The sequence below is a fragment of the Pseudonaja textilis genome, chromosome 10 (assembly GCF_049901715.1).
Source record: "Pseudonaja textilis isolate UNSWEBS1 chromosome 10, rPseTex1.2, whole genome shotgun sequence".
Classification (NCBI taxonomy): domain Eukaryota; kingdom Metazoa; phylum Chordata; class Lepidosauria; order Squamata; family Elapidae; genus Pseudonaja; species Pseudonaja textilis.
The window spans coordinates 22,177,545-22,199,569 of NC_141999.1; the positions used below are offsets into that span (position 1 = coordinate 22,177,545).

Consider the following 22,025-nt stretch of genomic DNA (forward strand, 5'->3'; position numbering starts at 1 on the left):
CCAAAGACAGAGGCCTGATGATGATGAATGAGACTTCATCGAAACGTTGCCTAGATACTTTGAATCTTCGCGGGAGAAAACCGAACAACCAAAGATCCACATATATATATATACATATACATATATATATATATATATATATACATATACATATACATATACATATATATATATATATATATATATATATATATATATATATATATATATATATATATACACACACACACACACACACACACACACACACACACACCCAGCGTGCGGAGGGGTGGGGGGGTGGCACCTGGGGTGGGCGTGGCCTCCGCTCCGCCCCGCCCCCCTCCCCACGGAGGGGTGCCCGAGGCGCCCTGAGCGGCCAGAGTTGCTCGCGAGGCAGAAGCGGCGGAAGCGGCAACCCAGCTGGGAAGAAGAAGCCGAAGCAGAAGCGGCCGCTCCGGAGCCGAAAAGACGCGGCGCAGCTCAGCCTCGCCTCGGACCCGGCCGCAGAGGACCCGCCGCCCGCTCGCCGCCTTCTCCTCCTCCTCCTCCTCCTCCGCCGCCGCCCCATGGGCTCGCCGCGGCGGCCGTGCGCTTGGGCGAGCCTCCTCTGGGGCTGCCTTTCCGGTGAGTGAGCGGGCGGGGGTGGGCGAGCGGGTGGGTTCGGGGGGCTCCGCCAAGGCTTCCTTCGGCTGCTGCCCGCCCGACGGAGGGAGAGACGGACGGAGGGACGGACTGACCGTCTCTCTCTCGGTCTGTCTGTCCGTCTCTTCTCTCCCGCTGGCGGCTTCGCCCTCTCCCCGAAATGGCCGGCCGAAGTTTCCCCCTCGCCGTCCCCCCGCCAAGATGGCCGAGGGCCCAAGAACCTGTTTCCCTGGACGGCCGCCCTGAGCTGGACTTGCTGGGCGGGTGGCGACGCCCTGCGCGGCTCTCACCTGGCCGGGCGCTCCCCGCCGCCGCCGCCGCCGCCGCCGGACCCCGCTGGGAGGGAGGGAGGGAGGGAAAGGAGGAAGACGGGGGGAGAGAGAGTTTCAGGCGAAACTGGGGGGGGAAGGGGAGGGCGGGCAGGGGAGGGGCCGCCGGGGATCAGGGAAGCGGAGAGCCGGCTGGCGGGGGGTTGGATCTCTTTGCGGTCCTTTTCCCGAGGGAGCTGCGGCCGGGGTTGCCTCCCCTTCTCCCGCTGGCTGCCTTGGCCGAGCGGCGGAAAATAAAAAGAGGAAGGGGGAGGAGGAGGAGGAGGGGGAGATCTTGCTTCGGAATGCCCAGGATCGGGAGGAAGGATGGATAGGATTTCCCCGCGGGTTTTCTTCTCGTTTTCTTATTCGGAGAAGTTTAACAAGCAGTTGTTTCAAAAATAATAATAATAATAATAAGGGGGGGTGGGGACTCTTTTGAGACCGGATCCCGGGCCCTGAACAAGCCACGATCTTCCAGTGGGGCGCCTAAAATCCATTCGTTTCACATCGGATCCCTGGCACTTACGAACACCACGATCTAGCTAGGCACCTAAACTCCATTCATTCCAGGACGGATCCCTGGCACTTAACAAGCCACGATAACACGGGCACCTAAAATCCATTCATTTCGGACTAGATCCCTGGCACCTACAAGCCACGATCACCCAGTGGAGCACCTAAAATCCATTCCAGGCCAGATCCCTGGCACCTACAAGCCACGATTTTACAGTACAGCACCTAATATTTATTTCAGACCAGATCCCTGGCACCTACAAGCCACGATCACCCAGTAGAGCACCTAAATTCCATTCCAGGCCAGATCCCTGGCACCTGCAAGCCACAGTTTTACAGTACAGCACCCAATATTTATTTCAGACCAGATCCCTAGCACCTACAAGCCACGATCACCCAGTAGAGCACCTAAAATCTATTCCAGGCCAGATCCCTGATACCTACAAGCTACGATCACCCAGGTGGGCACCTAAATTCCATTCCAGGCCAGATCCTGATACCTACAAGCCACGATTTTACAGTACAGCACCCAATATTTATTTCAGACCAGATCCCTAGCACCTACAAGCCACGATCACCCAGTAGAGCACCTAAAATCTATTCCAGGCCAGATCCCTGATACCTACAAGCCACGATCACCCAGGTGGGCACCTAAATTCCATTCCAGGCCAGATCCCTGATACCTACAAGCCACGATCACCCAGGTGGGCACCTAAATTCCATTCCAGGCCAGATCCCTGGCACCTACAAGCCACGATTTTACAGTACAGCACCTAATATTTATTTCAGACCAGATCCCTGGCACCTACAAGCCACGATCACCCAGGTGGGCACCTAAATTCCATTCCAGGCCAGATCCCTGGCACCTGCAAGCCACAGTTTTACAGTACAGCACCCAATATTTATTTCAGACCAGATCCCTAGCACCTACAAGCCACGATCACCCAGTAGAGCACCTAAAATCTATTCCAGGCCAGATCCCTGATACCTACAAGCTACGATCACCCAGGTGGGCACCTAAATTCCATTCCAGGCCAGATCCCTGATACCTACAAGCCACGATTTTACAGTACAGCACCCAATATTTATTTCAGACCAGATCCCTAGCACCTACAAGCCATGATCACCCAGTAGAGCACCTAAAATCTATTCCAGGCCAGATCCCTGATACCTACAAGCCACGATCACCCAGGTGGGCACCTAAATTCCATTCCAGGCCAGATCCCTGATACCTACAAGCCACGATCACCCAGGTGGGCACCTAAATTCCATTCCAGGCCAGATCCCTGGCACCTACAAGCCACAGTTTTACAGTACAGCACCTAATATTTATTTCAGACCAGATCCCTGGCACCTACAAGCCACGATCATCCAGTAGAGCACCTAAATTCCATTCCAGGCCAGATCCCTGGCACTTAATAAGCCTCGATCACCCAGTGGGGTACCACCTAAAATCCATTCATTTCTAAAATATCCCCCCTCCCACAAAGAGTTCATCCTATATGTTTTTCTCCTCCTTCTCTCCCCACCCCCCCCTCCCAGCTCAAATGTTTAGGGCTACCTTCCACCTTTCTCCTTCCCCAACAGCATTTATTCCACGCACACAGTCAGACAGCCCTCCTGGGCGATGTGGCCTAGAATTGTGTCTCCAGAAATGACGAGGTTTACTTCCTTCTGCCTTGTGGGGTTGAGGATCAAAAAGGCAGCCGAGATTCTCCCCCCGCCCCCCCTTGTGTTTCTCAGCCTCTGGACTAAGTAGTTGCTAAGCTGCCCCTTCTTGCATCTGTCAAAAGGAGGGAAGATGCCCTTGCGAAGCCCCCACCGCCTGTTCACTCGCTCCGGCTTTTGAATCCAGACCTTCTGGGTCACCACAGCCCTGGAGGCTCTCCCGTTCACACCACCTGCTAACTCCCAGGGGCACCGGTATTATGGGAAACCCGTCCTCCCATTGCAGGTTGCCCGAGCATGGCAGCGGCCTTCCGTTAACCCTGGTTTAGCAGCTAACCACTGTTAGGTGTCTAGGCCAGGGGTCCTTGGACAGGGGTGGAGAATCAGAGAAGGAATCTGGCGCCACCTTTTCAGTCGAAAGTATTTTATTAAAAGGTAAAACAGGCTTTGGCGAGCTGGGGTGCTCTTCCTTGGCACGCCAGTGGGGCTTTTTCAAAAGGCGGCTGGGCTTTGTTTTTCCTTGAAGGCTTTTCGCTTGTCGTCCAAGAAGCTTCATCAGTTCAGGAAGAATTGCCTTACATGTAGTAAGAAATCCTCAAGCCGCACTGGGACTTGCTTGACTATTAAGGGGGAAAAAAGGGGGACTGCTTTTAAATAGTCTAAAGTCACCTGTTTGAATTCCTGCAGGTGACCCTTCCTTCCTTCCTTCCTTCCTTCCTTCCTTCCTTCCTTCCTTCCTTCCTTCCTTCCTCTCCCTTCTCCTTCCTTCCTTCCTTCCTTCCTTCCTTCCTTCCTTCCTTCCTTCCTTCCTTCCCCTTTCTTTCTCTCTCTCTATTCTTCCTTGCCCTTTCTTTCTCTCCCTTCTTCCTTCCCCCTTTCTTTCTCTCCTTTCTCCTTCCTTCTTTCTTTCCACCCTCCCTTCTTCCTTCCCTTCCTTCCTCTCTCTCTCTCTTCCTTCCCCCTCTCCCTCTCTCCCTCCCTCCTTCCTTCTTCCCTCCCTCCCTCCCTCTCTCTCCCTTCCCATTCCTTCCCTCCCTCCCTGTATCCTGAATGGGTTGAACCAGATGACCTCTAAAGATCCTTTCCAACTCTTTCTTTCCACGATTAAAAGCTGTCCTGTTTTCTCCCACCTGTCCCACCATATCCTAGCAGAGAATCTTGGGGTGCTTTCTCGGGTGTGGAAATGCAATGCGTCTGAAAGGTTCTAGATTCGAATCCTTAGCTTCAGGATATCCGCCCCCATTTTCTTCTTTATGGGGAAAGTGGGTCACGGAAGCTAAACTACATCCCATAGGGGACCGTTATGAGAGAGGATGGGATCGTGGAATGGTATGTTCTCCAAAAAAAAATTCCAAAAAACCCCCCAGTATTTCTCAACCGTGCCAACTTTTAAAGGCAGGTGGACTTCAGCTCCCAGAATTCCCCATCCCGGACACCTCTCTTCAAGTCGCCAAGGTTGAGAAATATTGTTCTAGACCCTAATCTCGGTTCCCTTGCAACCTTTTCAAGGGAGTTAATTTCTGGAACATTCTCTTCTCATATTGTTGCAAGTCTACATAGCTGAGCTGCTGATTTTTCTTAAAAGCTGGCATTTGATAACCGTTCGTGTTATGTACGGAATTTGTTTTTCTGGAAGGAAACTTATTTTTGGCCTGGCTCACGGCATCATGCTGAGCCCTCAGTATCTGGTTCTTCCTGAGCAAGAGCCCAGGTGTAGAGAGGCGTAGAGTCTATAAACCATGGCTTATAGTTAGCCATTATGCGCCAACTCTGCTGGTTGTGGTACAGGTTGCGAGTTTGCACTTTCCTTTGTGATTTCCTGCGAGGTCCAGTTGCATCACTGTATTTTGTTAGGAAGTGCCTGAGGCTAGGTGGATTTAATTCACTAAGGAAACTTGGAATTGCTAATTAAAACAATTGGACATGTTAATCTGTTTGTTTTGCATTCCATCCCGTTGTCCTTTAAAAAACCGGATATAAGTATTTAGTGGTACTTGCTGCCTTATCAAAAGCAGAAGCAGAATTTTTAAAGCTTGCCTTCCTAAATAAACTTAAACTACACAAAAATTGGAATCTCCTTTGTGAATTACACTTTCCATGCTCTCAATGCTTGGTTTACAAGGGAAGGAAGGGGGGAAGAGGGAATGGAAGTAGAAGAGAGAAGAAAGAATGAGAAGGTAAGGAAGGACGAGAGGGAAAGAAGGAAAGTAGAAAGGAAAGAAAGTAAGAAGAAGGAAGAGAGAAAGAAGGGAAGGAAAAGAGGAAGGGAGGTGAGAGGGAGAGAAGGAAGAAAGAATAGAAAGGAAAGGGAGGAGAAGGGAGAGAAAGAAGGAGAGGTAAGAAAGGAAAGGAGGGAGGAAAAAAAGAAAGAAAGGGAGAAAGGAGAAGGGGCGAAAGAATAGGAAAGTAAGGCACAGGGAACGAAGAAGGGAGAAGGAAGAGAGAAAGGGAGAGAGAAGGGAGAATAGGAAGGAGGAAGCAAGGAAGGAAGGAAGGAAGGAGAAGGGAGAGAAAGAAAGGGAGAAGGAAGGAAGATCACCTGCAGGAATTCATACAGGTGACCTTTTAGACTTTTCAGAAGTTGGCTCTTTCTTTCCCTACAAGTCCTACAGTACAGCCGTGAGGATTTCTTACTCCATGGGATATAAGATAATTCCCAACTTCTGGAAATGCAGGGATTTTAGGCAAAGCCAAGGCCCGAGGCTCCCTTAAGGTTCAGCCAAGGAATTCTCCTTCGCTTCCCATCTAAGAACCAGTAACTTAAAGATGGAATTTTCTCCTGTAACATTTTCAACTCCCCCAGTAAGGAAGAACAGCCATCCGAAATGCCCTTTCCTGCGGAAATAGATAAATTGGGAGCAGGAGTGCAAGGTGAGCTATACCTGTTTGGCATTTTAGGCAGTGGTATCATTATGGGATATCCTGTGCAGGCGCCTCTCTCTTTTTTTTGTGTGGAGATAATTGTGGGGTGACAGCGTGGTTCTCTGAAGGGAAAAGGTGCTTTGTTTTTGGATCCCTCATCCGGTTTTGGGATCCCTGCAGGCCCTTCCCTTGACACCAGGAAGCGTTGCAGGGTGGCCACAAATCCTACTTCGAAGGGAGGGTTTTTTATTTTGCCCGCCCTGCTTGGTTGTTTTGGAAATTTGGAGAGCTGTGGTGGATTTGCTCCCAACACTGGAAGTTTTGAAGAAGAGATTGGACAGCCGTTTGCCTGAAATGGGATAGAGCCGTGATGGTGAACCTGTGGTGCACGTACCAGAGGTGGCACAGAGAACCCACTCAGTGGGTTTGCCCGCCATCGCCAGCTGGTCTTCTGGTTTCTGGCGCACACGTGCGCGCCGGCCAGCTGGTCTTCGTGGGCACCAGAGCAGCAGAAAACAGCCCGAAAATCTCCCAAAAAAAACAGGGCATTTTTCAGGGCATTTTCTGGCCCCAAAATTGACCAAAAATGACCAAAAAACAGGCATGCGCACACCGTCCAGCTGGTCTTTGGTTTTCCAATGCTCCAGCATGTGTACATGCGTACACATCCATGTCTGTTCTGGTTTGGGCATTCGTTGCCAAAAAGGTTTGCCATCACTTGTATAGGGTTTCCTGCCTAAGGAGAGGGTTGGACTAGAAGACCTCCAAAGGTCCCTTCCCACTCTGTTTTTCTATTCTATTTCCGGTGGCTGAAAAGTCATGGTTATTATCCTTTCACCGGCCCAGCCCTTTTGGAAGAAGCTTAGCTGCGCCTTGGCAAATAAAGTCAACGCTGATGGATGTTGGCATCTACCTATTTAAAACCTCTGCTTGTCAGATAGCAATTAAGATCCTGGTTTCGGATGTGAGCGTTTGCTGGCGTTGCTCGTTTTTACGTGGTCTATTTTATTTTTTATTTTATTTTATTTTTATATTTGTGGGGCACAGGTGTTCCTCAGCTTACGACCACAGTCGAGCCGAAAGTTTCTTTTTTTTATTTATTTTTTCATATGTGTTTTATTAATACATTTTTTAAAAAAATCTATCACCTAAAAAAATTCCATATCTATCTGAACAACGTGATGTCTGAGCCCAATTAGTTTGAAGTAAGAAATGCAACATTAATCAATACTCAACACCATCATAAGCATCCTAAAACATCTCAGCAAATAGCCGCAAAATAGTAATACGATAGTTTTACATCTTACAAACTTTTCAGTACACACATTTTTTTATTATCCTTTTTGCTCTTCGATTCTAATCTCTTGATTCTGTTAGTTAACCATTGGTTAAAAAAAAAAAAAACCAACCCAAGTCCCGTGTTAAAAAGTTCCTGTTGTATTACAGGCAGGGCTGGGCATGGCTATGGTGTGGGCGTGGCCTAGTCAGCCTCCTGCACCACGGTTTTTGCCCTCCCCGGGCTCCTGAGGCTTCCCTTGAGCCTCCATGAGGGCGAAAACGGCCTCCCTGGGCTCCGGAGGCTCTCTGGAAGCCAGAAACAGGCCCATTTCCGGCCTTCCCAAACTTCCGTGAGGGCCATTATTTCACCCTCCCTGAGATTCCACACGCGCCCTGCACATACTTGCCTCCCAAACGGGCCATGTGGGGACTCCGGGGAGGGGAGGGGTGGGGCGCGGTCATCCAGGAGTGGGATTTTGGGGTTTTCTGAACTGCACAGAATCTTAGCTAGGGGATCTCCCGAACCCCTGTGAACCCCCAGCAGCCCCACCCCTGGTTACATGTATTTTGCCTCGTTTTACAACCTTCCTCGCCAGAGTGGCAAAGGGAATCCCAGCAGTTGTGAGTATCACACAATTGCGAAGTGAATCTGGCTCCCCTCTCCCCCCCCCTTTTTTTTTGAACTATTACCATCTGGCAGACGGTACAGGAGAATAATAAAAACAAGGACAAATAATCTGAAAAACAGCTTCTGTCCCACAGCAGTAACTTTATTGAATCCTGCTGCATAGGGCAATATTAATGCAATATCAGGGGTTTGCAATAGCCAAGAGGAAAATACGTGCCAAATTTCAATTTGTAGGTTCTGGAGATTTTGTGATGATGCATGCGTGGCATTTTGCTTTTATATAAATAGCTGTATAATGTACATTGAAGATAGCATTTAATTTCGTTGCATGAGGTGCAATGACAATAAACTGAACTAAAACATTGGGTGTCAGATGGCATATACATTTAATAACCTAATTCTTTTCCCTTCACATTAAAATATTCTGATGTGACAATTATTGGGAAGCAAACTCAACCCCAGATAGTTATCAACTTACCACCATTTATTTAAGAATTCCTTTAGGGGAATTCTGGGAGCTGAAATCTACACATCTTATAAAGTTGCCAAGTTTGAGAAAGACTGATATAGTCCGTGCTTTTGCCATCATGGAACGCTCAGAAATTATTATTTACGGGGCTGTGCGTGTGAAAATGTTTTTAATTTTCATTTGAGTGTCCTTTTCCCCTTTGTGAAATTGGATGATGTCACCCAGAATATATTTTTCCCCCCAGAGGGAGATGATGTGTTGGTTTTAAAGGGAAGCCCAGAGATAAGATGTCAACAACGCCGAATGATGTTTTAGTAAGATGCTCTTCCTGTTGAAATTTAAAATTCGCTTCCCTCCCAAAAAGAAAACAGCCTCTCGAAAAAGTTAACCTCTCTCTTTTTTTTAAATATCCCTTTGAAATCAGTTAGGACACAATGCCTGCCAAAGAGTAGAGAAATCTGTTCTGTGCATGCTCAGAGGTGCTATAAAAAAGAAGGTGATATGATAGCAGGGTTTCAATATTTGAGGGGCTGCCACAAAGAAGAGGGGGTCAACTTATTTTCCAAAGAGAAGGCTGGACAAAAAGAAATGGATGGAGACGAGAAGCAATTTAGCACTAAGGAGAAATTTCCTGACTGTTAGAACAATTAATCAGTGGAACAACTCGCCTCCAGAAGTTGTAAATGCTCCAACACTGGAGGTTTTTAAGAAGAAATTGGACAAGCATTCATCTAGAATGGTATAGGATTTCCTGCCTGAACAAGAGGGTTGGACTAGAAGACCTCCAAGGCCAGTTCCAACTCAGTTATTCTGTTATACTAATTTCAAAGGAAAATACCTTGTTGACCAATCTAGCTGAAAAATAAGCAATTTACTTCTTTTCTTTGAAAACCTTAGCTTGGTCAGGCTGGTCAGACTTCCAACCTCTCCTTGGTACTTTAAACTGCTTTTAAGGGTTAACTGTGTGGGTGTGGAGCTTTCTTGTTTGCCAAATTTTGCCCGCCCTTGTAGTTCTTCTGAGCTGCAGGGAAATAACCAAATTCGGATAGTTTGTGAACTTTTTCAAGGCTGCGCTGACAAGGATCTTTATTCCCCCTTTCCATGAATAGTGCTTTTATGAAAGAAAACACAAAGATCGCTGTGGCATTCCCTGAGTCAACAACCTCCTTATTTGCACTTGGTTAGTGCTCTTATTTGAACTCCAAAAAAAAAAAAAAAAAACCACCCAAAAACCTATCACAAAAGTTTTTGGGAACTCTCACAGATAGAAGTAGCGAGGAAACCTCAAATACCTGGTTTTTAGAGCTTCCTGCTTGCTTTTATTTTTTATTTTTTGCAGCTTCCTTGTTTTCTTCCTCACCATCACAGTCCTAACTGAAATACAGTCCAAACTCTGCATTTCAGACTCACTTTAATATCTCTGTAGAGCAGAACCCCTCTTGGTCCTGCTACATCAATCAGTCATAAGACAAACTTTTAAAACAGAAAGCTGAATTTTAATGTGAGTCCCTGGCTAAACAGCTTGCTTCTTTTTGTACATGGCGACAAAGATTGTGTGCTCACCGTGCATAACTTTAGAAAGTCTCCAAGGTGCACTGATTATGTGCAAATAACGCTCCGAGCTGGCTGTCTAGTAAATTTTATAAGCTATTCACAGGCTGCCCCGTTCCCAAGTAGTAAAAGAAGTTTATTAATAGCCCTCTTCTTTTTTTTTAAAAAAAAGAAAGAAAATCAATTTCCCTGGAAATCCATTGTCCCTGTGGGCTTCTTGGTGTCAGCTAACTTGAAACATTACAGAAAAAAAATAATGGTGAAAAGTTCTGGCTTTCTTTCTCCAAAGAAAACTTTTACAGCTGGTCCTCAGCTTAGAGATCTCCAAACTTGTCGGCTTTAAGACTTGTGGACTTCAACTCCCAGCTGGCTGGAGAATTCTGGGAGTTGAAGTCCACAAGTCTTAAAGTTGACAAGTTTGGGGACCCCTTAGGATGACAATGGAGCCCAAAATTACTCTGTGGCTAAGTGAGACATCTGTTAAGTGAGCTTTGCCTCTTTTTATGACCTTCCCTGCCGGAGGCGTGAAGTGAACCACTGCAGTTTTTAAGTTAGGAACACAGTTGCTAAGCGAATCTTGGTCTTCCCCGTTGACTTTGTTGGTTGGAAGGTGGCAAAGGGGGAATCATATGACACACACCCCTCCGGGACGTTGCATCCATCATAAATACGAGTCGGTTGCCAAGCTTCTGAATTTTGTTCCTGGGACTGTGGGATGGCTGTAAGTATGAAAAACAATCATAAATCGATATTTTTTTCAGTGCCGTAACTTTGAAACCGTCCCCGAGGGAACTGTTGTTAAGTCAAGGAATTGCAGGACCTCTTGGAAAAATGATTCTGAATTGCAGACCGTATTTTTCCCACAATCAAAATTAATTTGAGGTGATCCCAGAGGTTTGTGCTTCTTGCAGCTTCTTCCCCCTGGGGTGTAAATGGGTGGGCGCTAAATTTAAATACTCTTTCCCTGCCTCCCCCCCCCCAAAAGGAACATTGGACAGGACTTTCCCCTCCTAACTCCCATTACCCTACTCTCAGCCTATTTCCAGAAGACCCTGCCCCTGTTCAAGGAAACTATTTGAGAGGGAGAGGTGCTTAAATCTTCCTTGGAGGATAAATAGAGTCAAACTGTCTGCATTCCAGACTCCTGGCTTCATCTATTAATGGTGCATGCCTGCATGGCAAGGGAGCAGCAGCCCCCCCCTCTTTCTCCCTCCTCCTTCCCCTCCCTCTATCTAATCTGTCTCTATCTATCTATCTATCTATCTATCTATCTATCTATCTATCTATCTATCTATCTATCCCGTTTCTCCAACAATACGGCCTCCCCCAATAGGAAGTCCCAGCATGTTTTATAGGCATGAAATGAAATTAAGCCCCTCCCCCAAAATTAATTAAATGTTTATTAATTAAACATGCGAAATGGGGGGGGAATGGCGGGGGGGCTTGCCGTTAGGAAATACTTTTGTTGCACACCCGGATATGGTACTGACTGCGTTGACCCCGATACGAAGTGCCCCACCAACGCCGAGGTCAACATCCAAGCTGTTGCCACCCGCCCGAAGACGCAAGGGGGGGGAGGAATTAAGTTGCCCCGAAAAGACGGCCTAGCCATTTTGGGGGGGGCTCAAAAAAAAATAAGACCCGGCCTTATTATATGAGAAACACGGTATCTATCTATCTAATCTCTATCTATCTGTCTGTCTGTCTGTCTATCTGTCTATCTAATATCTATCTATCTATCTATCTGTCTGTCTATCTGTCTATCTAATATCTATCTATCTGTCTGTCTGTCTGTCTGTCTATCTGTCTATCTAATATCTATCTATCTATCTATCTATCTATCTATCTGTCTATCTGTCTATCTGTCTATCTGTCTATCTAATATCTATATCTATCTGTCTGTCTGTCTGTCTGTCTGTCTAATGTCTCTATCTATCTATCTATCTATCTATCTATCTATCTATCTATCTATCTATCTATCTATCTGTCTATCTAATATCTATATCTATCTATCTATCTTTCTATCTATCTAATATCTATCTATCTAATCTCTCTCTCTCTCTCTCTCTCTATCACTCTCTCTCTCTATCTAAACAAGACTGATAAATCTTTCTCCTTGGACACCCCCCCCCCTCCATTCTTCCTGTCTAGTCCTTCTCTCTCCTCCCCCCCCCCGCCCCCAGCAAATGTGGTTGGACATATATATGCTTATTTCCAAATCTGTCTGATTGCATCTCTCCCACCCAGCCCTCCCCAGCCTAGCTGCGTCTGCCTAGGAGCCAGGATCTGACATTAGCATAAGAAAGGCTGTCTGCAAACCACTGCCGGAATTAACCCTTTCTGCCCCCGGATGGGCTAGTTGGTTAACTCTCCCTGGCAAAGCTTCAAAGAGAGTAGGAGGTCTGTTGGACTATGAGAAACTCAAAGACACTCTCGGGACTTAAGTTCTGTCAGACAGACGGATTAACAGAGTGGAAAGGGACCTTGTAGGTCATCTAGTCCAACCCCTGCCCAAGCAGGGGATCCTACCCCATTTCTGGCAAATGGCAGTCCAGTCTCTTCTTGAAAGCCTCAAGTGATGAAGCTCCCGCAACTTCTGAGGGCAACTTCTGTTCCGTGGGTTGATTGTTCTCCCTGTCAGAAAGTTTCTCCTTATTTCCAGGTTGAATCTCTCCTTGTTCAGTTTCCATCCATTATTCCTTGTCTGGCCTTCGGGTGCTTTGGAGAATAGCTTGACCCCTTCCTCTCTCTGGCAGCCCCTCAAATATCGGAAGATGCTCTCCTGTCTCCCCTGGTCCTTCTCTTCCCTAGACTTGCCAGGCCCAGTTCCTGCAACCGTTCTTCGTAGGTTTTAGCCTCCAGTCTCCTCATCATCCTAGTTGGAGGGCATCTGCCATCTGTCCATTTTGCTCTTCTTCTCCCCGGATGGCTCTAGGGCTGAGGATTGAGATTTTTAGTTATTTATTTACGGGCAGGCAAAACACAGGGCATCCTCCACGTACGACTAGCGTTGTCTCAACATTTCTACTGCTGAGGGAGATAATTGTTCCGTGAATTTTGCCCCCATTTTAGCAAGAGCCCTTAGACTCGCATACCGCGTCACAAGTGTTTTTACAGCCCTCTCTAAGCGGTCTGCAAAGTCAGCCTCTCGCCCCACCAACCATCTCGGTCCTCATTTTACCAACCACAGAAGGAGGGAAGGCTGAGTCGACCTAGAGAGCCGGTCAGGATCAAACTATGGACAGTGGGCAGAATTTTGCCTGCGATGCTGCATTCCAATCACGCCCCCCGGCTCCTCATACGATCTTTCTTGCCGCTGTTAAGTTAGTCACGTGGTTGCTAAGCGAATCTGGCTTCCCCACGGACATTGCAACCGTCATAAACAGGAATCAATTGCCCAAACATCTGGATTTTGATCATGTGACCCACAGGGATGCTGCAATGGTCATAAGTATCTGGGGGGGGGGGGAAGGTCATAAGTCACTTTTTGCAGTGTCGTTGTAACTTAATGGTCACTAAATGAACTGTGGTAGCTCGAGGACTATCTGTAAAAACACACAAGAGACTCTGAGTGAGTGAGTGATGCCCCACCTCCTAAGTTTTGTGTATAATTTCTTGGATTGTGTGTCTGTGTTTACTTGTCATGTCCTTGTTATAGGCTAAATAATAAGGATGGATGGATGGATGGATGGATGGATGGATGGACGGATGGATAACAGATAATCAGAGTTGGAAGGGACTTTATAGGTCATCTAGTCCAAGCCCCCGCCCAAGCAGGAGACCCTACACCATTTCTGACAAATGGCAGCCCATAGATAGATAGATAGATAGATAGATAGATAGATAGATAGATAGATAGATATGAAAAAAGAACATCCAGAGGTTAGATTTTACTAGCTCAATACCCATGCTTCGCTATGAAACTATGTGGTCGGGCTTAGTTTTTGAGGAGGAAAATAAGGGAGGGAAATTCTGCCTCTGCCTACCAGCATCCATCGGTATTCATCTGGCTAGCATCCTGTCAGTATATGAGAGTTGAGGGCTGTTTGGAAACTGAAGCAGTATTTGCTGTGTGAGCAAGAAGGTGACAGCGAGGAGCCTGGGCAGTGGCTTAGCTCAACTGTTCTGTACTAAAGTTGCTTGGTGCTGTGAAACTGAAACCTAGACTGAAACTCCTCTGTTGTGCTTGTCTTTTGCATTTGGAAGAGATTTCTTTTCAGGTGGGGAGGGGGAGTAGAACTCCTTAGCATCAGAGCATGTTAATAATAATAATAATATACGAAATACTAATGCTCTGGATGGTCATTTTGAAAAATCCTTTCGTAGTGAGCCCCTAGAAGCCAAGAGGATCAGACATGCCAAATTTCAAGTTTGTAGGTTTTACAGTTCTGGAGATTTTGTGATGATGCATGAGTGGTATTTCGCTTTTAGATATATAGATTGATGGATGGATGGATATGAAAACTAAAAAAAAAAAACACTCAAGATTTAATTGATTGATGGGTATCCTGGATGGTATAAGAACTGCCTTGGGCAGTGGGGGGGGGTTGACTAGAAGACCTCCAAGGTCCCTTCCAGCCGTGTGTGATTCCATGACTAATTTCTACTGCCAAGCAAGGCAGTCAATTTGCACCTTTCTTGCTACGGTTGTTTAAGTGAATCATTGCAGTTCTTTAAGTGAACCACCCTTGAGCGAATCTTGGCTTCCCCCCTGCTGGTTGAAAGCTAGCTGGGAAAGTCCATAAGTGGCATTTGTGTGACCGCGAAGACACTGAGATGGTCATAACTGCGAGGACCGGTCGTAAGTCACTGTTTTCTTGTGCCGTTGTGACTTCAGTCGGTTAAATGAATGGTTTTAAAGTAGATAACAGTGCAAACTCAGCAGACGACAGCATGGCTAAAACGCGATGCGCGATTCCTTTGGAAACAGAATTTTTTTCTGCATTTGTATGCTGACAAGTGAGTTACATCAATTTTGTCGTGGGAAACGGGCCGTCTGCTTTCATCTTCCCATCACTATGGTAACCGGGAACCTCTTCTAGGGCTTTTCCTACATCTCTCTCTCTCTCTCTCTCTCTCTCTTTTTCTTGCAATTAGGAGCTTCCCTTTGTGTCCCACCTGGGGTGCAACTGTCTCCAAATTTTAAGAAATTTATGGAGGCAGGAGAGGAAAAAAAAAATAACAATAATCCAGAAACTCTTTTTAAGATGGATATGGAAGAGTTATGTAGTCTCTCATCTCGTGCTGGCTAGGGAATTCTGGGAGTTGAAGTCCACAGGTCTGAAAAGTGGCCAGGATTGGACCTTCCTGATCTATATTTTTTTTTTCATCAGAATCCTGAGATCCACAAAGCCAGATCCTTTGCCCCAAAAAACATGCTCAAGAATCATGATTTAATTGAAGCGATCGCTGGAATTCTGACACGGGCATTTAGAAGTGAACAAATTTGTTTGGTGCAATTAGAGAATGGGATGGATACAGATAATCAGAGTTGGAAGGGACCTTGTAGGTCATCTAGTCCAACCCCCTGCCCAAGCAGGAGACCCTACACCATTCCCGACAAATGGCAGTCCAATCTGTTCTTGAAAGCCTCCAGTGATGACTCTCCCACAACTTCCGAGGGCAACTTCTGTTCCATGGGTTGATTGTTCTCCCTGTCAGAAAGTTCCTCCTTATTTCCAGGTTGAATCTCTCCTTGTTCAGTTTCCATCCATCATTCCTTGTCTGGCCTTCGGGTGCTTTGGAGAATAGCTTGACCTCCTCCTCCTCTCTGGGGCAGCCCCTCAAATATTGGAAGGCTGCTCTCCTGTCTCCCCTGGTCCTTCTCTTCCCTAGACTAGCCAAGCCCCAGTTCCTGCGACCGTCCATTGTATGTTTTAACTTCCAGTCCCCTCATCATCCTGGTTGCTCTTCTCTGTACTTTTTTCTAGAGTCTCAACATCTTTTTTTATAATGTGGTGACCAAAACCGGATGTTTTTTGTGGGGTGGGGAGGCAGATGTACTCCAGAAAGTGGAAAGGCCAGGACAGCCTTTAAAGTTGATTTTAACTTAATTGCTTCTGTCTGTTCATGGGATTATGACCTGGTGCATTTAAGAATTAAAAGTAGAATGGCGTTTTCTGAAGGGGCCCACACCCCAGCTTAGTGACGGGCAACAGAAGGAATTCATTTAATCCGTTGAAAAATTGAACCTTGATACCCTTCTGTGCACACCCCCGTTGAGTGGGAAGTAAGAGAGAGGACTATAAGTATGCAAGAAACGCTATTTGCAAAACTGCATAAAAGAGGTGCTAGATTAGGAGTTGCTTTCTTGATCCGTTTCTTTTGTGGCTTGGCACCAATATTGGCTAAACCTTACAGGTAACTCCTCGGTCTGCGATGATGTATCCTTACCCCACCCCAAGAATTTATAATCCAATTTTGAAGTTACAGTGACTGCATGTGCACGGACGCGGACACACACACACACACACACACACGCACGCACGCACCGTGGTCATATGATTATATTTTGGGTACTTCCTGTCAAGCGGAGGAAATCAGGAATCCGGGCAGTTCAATTGAATACAGATAGCATTCATTGGGTATCATGGATTCATTTAGCGACCGTCACATTCATTTAACGGCGGCCACATTTGCTTAACGACCGACACAAAAAAAAAGTGCCAAGAAATCGTGTCCCGGTCACAGGGTACCTTGATTTGCTTTCAGAAGTTGTGGGAGTTTCATCCCTGGAAGCTTTCACAAGAAGAGACTGGATTGCCATTTGTCAGAAATAGTGTAGGGTCTCCTGCTTGGGCGGGGGGTTGGACTAGATGACCTACAAGGTCCCTTCTGACTCTGTTAATCTGTATCTGACTTACAACTGCCACAACTCGGAACCATAATTCCAGGTTCAATTATGGTCATATATCTAGGACTAGTTGTATGGGCAAGTCCCCACTTACAACAGTTCATTTAGTGGCTGACGGCGCTGAAAAAGTAACTTATGACCATTGCAGCCTCCCCACAGTCACACAATTTACATTTGGATGCTTGACCAGTGGTTCGTATTTATGATGGTTTCAATGCTCCAAGGCCATTTAATCAAAATCCAGATGCTGGCCAATTGACTCGTATTTACAACGGTTGCAGCGTCCGGGGGGGGGGGGTGAGTCATCTGATCCCTTTTTGTGACCTTCTGACAAAAGCAACATCAATAGAGGGAAGTCGGATTTGCTTAATGGCGGTGTTCCTCATTCAACCACGGCAGTTGGTTCACTCAACAAAGGTGTCCAGAGAAGTTGTGCAGTGGGGGTGCTCAGAGTCTTGCTTAGCGATGTAAATGTTGGGGCTCAGTTGTGGCTGTAAGTCGAGGACTACCTGTGGTTGTGCACACAACGAGATTTCTTGCAACTGGTTGTAAAACGAGGATCAACCTGTGGTCGTTGACACGAGATTTCTTGCAGGCGGGTCGTAAAACGAGGACTAACCTGTGGTCATCCACACGAGATTTCTTGCAGGCGGGTCGTAAAATGAGGACTAACCTGTGGTCGTCCACACAATGAGATTTCTTGCAGGCGGGTCGTAAAATGAGGACTAACCTGTGGTCGTCCGCACAACTAGATTTCTTGCGAGCGGGTCGTAAAACGACTGACCTGCGGTCATCCACACAAGGAGTTTTCTTGCGAGTGGGTCGTAAAACGAGGAATAACCTGCGGTCATCCACACAACGAGTTTTCTTGCGAGCGGGTCGTAAAACGAGGACTAACCTGTGGTCATCCACACGACGAGATTTCTTGCGAGCGAAAAGTATTGTCAGGTTGAGAAACCGGCATTCACGGGCGGCAGTGAATGTAACGCACAAAACCTTTTCCCTCTGTAGCAGTTCGAACTGGCCAGCTGCTGTGAATTCGACTCGGTGACGTGAGGCAATTCCAAGAACGCTAAACTATAATTTAAAACCGGCTTGTCCAGCCGGGCTGCTGCCAGTTTGGTAAAACGCTTGGGTGGAGATTTGGCTCTTATAACGTGTCTTCCCTTCCCCTGTGCATAGGGACCCAAACCCAAACAATCCTCGTTTTACAACCTGCAATTGAGCTCAAAAATGCCTGTTGCCAAGTGAGACTGTTGTCGAGATGAGTTTGGCTTCCTTTTTGCCACCTTCCTTGCTGGTAGTTTTTTTTAAAAAAATAAATAAATATTTTATTTTTAATGCAAAGAATCCATCCTCCATTAAACATCCTCGTCTGGGTGCAAATACCTTGTGCAATAACGAAGTTTACAGCCCTATTTGTTATATTAGCATGAATTCTCTACTCTTAATGTAATACTGGTAATATATCTAATTATTATAACAACCCTCACCTTAATTATTGAATTCTACTATACTATTTTCTGTACTTCATTCGTCTTTCATTGCTTGCAGTTGCTACGGGTGGGGCAGAAAGTAACGTGGTCATTATGTAGTTGTTAAGGACAGTTGTTTATAGCAAGTAGCTGGGTTGTTAAAGGGAATCTGGGGTGTCACCTTTGCCTTTTGCTTCCTGGAAGGTCACAAAAAATCACACGACCCTGGGATACAGCGACCGTCGTAAATATGAACCAGTTGCTAGGCATCTGAATTTTAAATCACGCAACCACAGGGATGCTGCAATGGTTGTAAGTGTGGAAAAACTGGTCATCGTTCACTTTTTTCCAGGGCTGTTGTAACTTCAAACCCTCACTAAATAAGCGGTTGGAAGTCAAGGACTGGCTGTGCATGAAACTGGTGTCCTGGTACACAATGCACAATGGTGCACAATGCAGATCTTTCTTGAGTCAGGTGTGTGTTTGTGTGTGTTTGTGTGATGGAATCACACCGGAGGTTTTTAAAGAAGAGATTGGGCAGCCATTTGTCTGGAATATGGTGTAAGGCGGTGATGCCTAACCTTTCCCATGTTGTGTGGCCAAAAGTGCGTGTGCATGCCTGCACCCATGATGCAATGCACGCGTGACTCCCCCTGCCCTCCCTGTGCATGCACGCATGACCTCCCCCACACCGCACACCTCTGCATGTGTGCACGCAACCCCGCCGCATGTCTGTCTGCGCATGCACTCACGTCTCCCTCTGCGCATACGCAGCAGATACCTGACAATCGGCTGGTGCAGTGGGGCTCTTCCGGGCAATCTCTTGCGTGCCAGAAGAAGACTTCCGCCATGCATACCATAGGTTTGCCATCATGGGTGTAAGGTCTCCTGCCTGAGTCGGGGGGGGTTGGACTAGAAGACCTCCAAGGTCCCTTCCAACTCTATTCTCTTATTTTGTTATTCTGTTGTGGGTGCGCCATCCCTGGAGGTTTTCAAAGAAGAGATTGGGCAGCCATTTGTCTGGAATGGTGTAGGCCGTGATGGCGAATCTATGGCACGCGTGCCACAGGTGGCACGCAGAGCCATTTGTGCTGGCACGCAAGCTGCAGGCAAAGGTACCTACTGCCCATGTGCGCGCTCTCACAGCTGATTTTCGGCCAGTTTGAGGCCTTTTTCGGCCTCCCAAAGGCTTGAGGAAGGCTTCTGCAGGCTTCTGCAAAGTTTGCAGGCCGAAAACTAGCCCCGTTTCGTCACTTCCGGTATTTTCGGACAATCAGGAAGTGATGAAACAGGCCTAGTTTTCAGCCTGCAGAAGCCTTCCTCAAGCCTTTGGGAGGCCGAAAAGGCCTCAGATGGGCTGAAAATCCACTACGCGGTGCAGGTAAGGGGGTGGCTGGGGGAGGGTGGAGGATTGTGCGTGCATGCGTAGGAGGCATGGGGAGGGCGTGCAGTGCTGACATGCGAGTGTGCAAGTGCACGCACAATTTTGGGCACAGGAGCCCCAAAAGGTTAGCCACCACTGGTGTAAAGGTCTCCTGCTTGAGCAGGGGGTTGGACTAGAAGACCTCCAAGGTCCCTTTTCCAACTCTGTTCTTCCTCGTGTCCTTTTTCAGTTCTTCCCTTCGTAGCAAACTCCAGAAGTATCTCTTCTCCTCATTTGGTCTGGTCTTCAAGGAAAATTCCCCCCGGGGTGGGGGGGGGAGAACGGGGCCAAGGTCTGGCTCCTTCTCGTCCCAAAACCTCCCTTTCATTCCCCCCCTCCCCCTCTTTTTGCTTTTCCACCAGCTAAACGTAAAAGTCATGGCCTTGTCTTGTTTTGCGGATAACGTTCCTCAAGGAATGCATCCTGGGGAATGTTTGGGTTTGAGGAATCCACCCACTCCTCCCTCTCTTTCTCATTCTTCCTGATGAGTAAGGGGGCCTGGCACTGGCCTTCCCTGGGGGTGCTGAGGGGAGTTGGGTGGGGAGAAGCAGGCAGGCAGGACTCTGGCTGCATGCAAAAAGTGACTTTGGAGAGAGAGAGAGAGAGAGAAAGAAAGAAAGAAAGAAAGAAAGAAAGAAAGAAAGAAAGAAAGAAAGAAAGAAAGAAAGAAAGAAAGAAAGAAAGAAAGAAAGAAAGAAAATAAAAAGCAGGCGGGGAAGGGCCAGGAGTGGGTCTCTGGCAGCCCCCACCCACCCTGCCCCTTTTGCAGGAGAAACTCCGTGCCCCATAAAATACAAAGGTGGGAAGTCTCCAGTTTTGACCCTAAGAGGAGAAGCCACAATAAAACTCGAGCAGCGTCTGCCTCCCTGCATTGGGTGGTTTTACAACTCATCTCCGCAGGCTGACAGCCAAGTATTTGGGTTGAGGGCAAAGGCCAGCCGAAGATTGAGAAAGGGGCAAATAGCAGGGGAGGCTCCTCTTGTTATGCAGCCCCAGCTAATCCTTGACTTACGACCCCAATGGAGCCCAGCGCTTCTCTTGCTGAGCTGCGGAGGAGCCAGTTTTGCCTCATTGTGCAACCTTCCTTGCCAGAATTGTTCAATCAAGCACCACCGTTGTTAAGTCAGTAACCTGGTTGTTAGGAGACGCTTGTCTTCTCTATGGTCAGAAGGTCGCCAAAGGGGGCGGGGGGGATCCTGGGAGCCTGCAACCGTCATAAATATGAGTCGGTTTGCCAAGCAGCTGGATTTGGACTACGTGTCAATAGGGAAGCTGCCAACATTGGTTAGAACAGAGGTCTCCAAATTTGTCAACTTGAAGACTTTGTGGACTTCAACTCCCAGAATTCTTCCTCCAGTCATGTTAGCTCAGGAATTCTGGGAATTGGAGTCCACAAGACTTAAACTGGCCAAGCTTGAAGACCCTTGAATAAGATGGATAGATGGATGGATGGACAGAGGGAGAGGGAGATAGATACTGTAGATCAGGGGTCTCCAAACTTGGCAAGTTTAAGAGTTGTGGATTTCAACTCCCAGAATTCCTCCTCCAGTCATGTTAGCTCAGGAATTCTGGGAGTTGAAGTCCACAACTCTTAAACATCCCAAGCTTGACCCTTGGATTAGATAGATAAGATGGACGGATGGACAGACAGACAGACACAGACAGACAGACAGACAGGGAGAGGGAGATAGAAGATAGATACTGTAGATCAGGGGTCTCCAAACTTGGCAACTTTAAGACGTGTGGACTTCCACTCCCAGAATTCCTCCTCCAGTCATGTTAGCTCAGGAATTCTGGGGGTGGAAGTCCACAAGTCTTAAAACTTGCCAAGTTTGAAGATCCTTGAATAAGATAGATGGATGGATAGATGGACGGAGGGAGGGAGAGGGAGATAGATACTGTAGATCAGGGGTCTCCAAACTTGGCAGAGTTTAAGAGTTGTGGACTTCAACTCCCAGAATTCCTCCTCCAATCATGTTAGCTCGGGAATCCTGGGAGTTGGAGTCCACACGTCTTAAACTTGCCAAGTTGGAAGACCCCTGACTTAATCCTTCAAGAAAAGATGAAAGGCAAATGAGGTCCAGGCAGAGGAAGAACATCATGGCCTCAAAATCGAAGGGACCGGTTTGGACAAAACTCAGCAGCCCTTTTTTCGTGCGGCTGTTGATAAAATAGGATAGCCAACAACATGATCACAACGTCTGATGGAGGATATGGAGGAAGAAGAAGAAGAGGAAGGAAGAGAGGAGGAGGAAGAGGAGAACTTGAATAGGAAAATAACCCGGAGGAAACTTTCAGGCAGCTTGACTTCCTAGCTTACATCATGCGCCTGTCATGCCTGAATGGTGAGAATTCCAGTCCCAGCAAAAG

General features: G+C 47.2%; 1 protein-coding gene across 2 annotated transcripts in view; it reads left to right on the forward strand.

Annotated features, from left to right (window-relative positions):
• Window positions 1-237: 237 nt before the first annotated feature.
• The window catches only part of NECTIN2 (nectin cell adhesion molecule 2), a 78,442-nt gene continuing 56,654 nt past the window's right edge, over window positions 238-22,025 (forward strand). Inside the window, exon 1 of one of the 2 annotated variants that reach the window (XM_087940178.1) lies at window positions 238-606. In XM_087940178.1, coding sequence (XP_087796304.1) covers window positions 549-606 — 58 coding nt within the window. In that variant the 5' untranslated portion in view covers window positions 238-548. The remainder of the gene's footprint in view (window positions 607-22,025) is intronic. The other variant, XM_087940177.1, reaches the window with a different exon arrangement.